This window comes from Gossypium arboreum, chromosome 12, assembly GCF_025698485.1.
Source record: "Gossypium arboreum isolate Shixiya-1 chromosome 12, ASM2569848v2, whole genome shotgun sequence".
Classification (NCBI taxonomy): Eukaryota; Viridiplantae; Streptophyta; class Magnoliopsida; order Malvales; family Malvaceae; genus Gossypium; species Gossypium arboreum.
In genome coordinates, this window is record NC_069081.1 from 106,867,351 (window position 1) to 106,868,817 (window position 1,467).

Sequence of the window (1,467 nt, forward strand, 5' to 3'; positions counted from 1 at the left end):
CAACCCTCTTTTCAACTCAATCCAGACTTACACGATGCTTCACTAACCAGTCCATGCCCAGAATTAGGTCGAACTCCCCAAACGGAAGTTCCATCAGATCAACCAAGAATATCGTTCATTGGACTTCCAACGGAACGTCTTTAAACAGTTTACTGACCCTAATAGACTGCCCCAATAGACTCACCACTGAAATCTCACTAGAAGTGCTCTCACATGGAATTCCTAAAGTTTCAGACACAGAACATGCCACAGAGGAATGTGTAGAACCTATGTCTATCAGTGCAATATAAGGTACATCAGAAATGAAGAACATACCCGTGATGACGTCCGGAACATCTCCATCCTCACGAAGATGGGCAACAAAGACAAGTGCAGGCTACCTCGTTTTAGTCGCCCAGCACCTCTGCCTTGTGCTCCTTGCCTCGACTCATACTGTTACCACCCCTAGCCTGTCTTCGGCCCCTAGGTGGCCGCTGTGGCCCTCTTAGCAGCTGTGCAGTCTCAACAACTAGAGCTTGCCTTTGATTACTCATCAGTGGACAATCCTTAACACGATGCTCAGCCGAACCACACCTCAAACAAGCTTCAGTAGCCCTCCAACACTCGCCTAGATGATGTCTATTATAGAGCTGACATATCACCACCCCAACAGGAATAGCAACAGTAGGCCCAGCTCTCACGGGCCAATCAGTCCTGGCCTTTTTCTTAGGCCTCATCCCAGTATTCGAAGGCTTAGAATCCCTCTTAGCTTTCCGTTTCTCACGGTTTTGGCACTCAGAGCGCTTCACCTCTTCAGCAATCTTGGCCTTCTCAACCAAGGCTGAGAAATCCCGCTCCCTTTGTGAAGCTATCAAAACTCGCAGACTGTCTCGCAGACCATCCTTAAATCGAGCACAATGCTCATACTCTGTCGCCACCATGCCCCTCACATAACGGTTCAGTCTAAAAAATTCAGCCTTATACTCGGTCACCCTTTGAGTGAGATTCAGGAACTCACATCGCCTAGTGTCAGTGTAGCTAGCTCCCACATACCTACTCTGATAGGTGGTCTTAAACAAATCCCATGACAACCGATCAGGCTGAGTGTCGTCCTTAACAGTCAACCACCACTGGTACGCCTTATCGCGAAGCAGAGACACTTGCCTTTTGAGCTTCTGCTCATCAGTGAAATCCAAATCATCCATTATGTGCACCGTGGCCTCCATCTAGTACTCGGCCACATTCGGAGCAACTCCAGCGATGCCCCTGTATAACTTAGCCCCATTCGACTTGAGTCATTTCGTAATCGACCCATGACCTCCAGAACTAGTATTGGCACCAGCGACCCTCTTTAGAATTCGCAGCATGGCCTAGAATAGTGCGTCGTCCCCAGCTGCACGGTCATGAGACTCAGCACCAGGCTCAGTTATAGGTGACACCTGTGTCTCGCTAGTATCCATATTAGGAATTGTATCAAATGCGAAGGAC

At 48.7% G+C, this 1,467-nt stretch overlaps 1 protein-coding gene across 1 annotated transcript; it reads right to left on the reverse strand.

Annotated features, from left to right (window-relative positions):
- Positions 1–386: 386 nt before the first annotated feature.
- Positions 387–1,205, reverse strand: LOC108478030 (uncharacterized). Its single transcript, XM_017780467.1, has one exon. It carries the CDS (start codon positions 1,203–1,205, stop codon positions 387–389), a length of 819 nt encoding a protein of 272 aa, XP_017635956.1.
- Between the last annotated feature and the right edge of the window lie 262 nt (positions 1,206–1,467).

What these genes read in the sequence shown, in the direction of transcription:
- LOC108478030 (XM_017780467.1), bottom strand. Translation starts at nt 1,205, where the DNA reads ATGGAGGCCACGGTGCACATAATGGATGATTTGGATTTCACTGATGAG.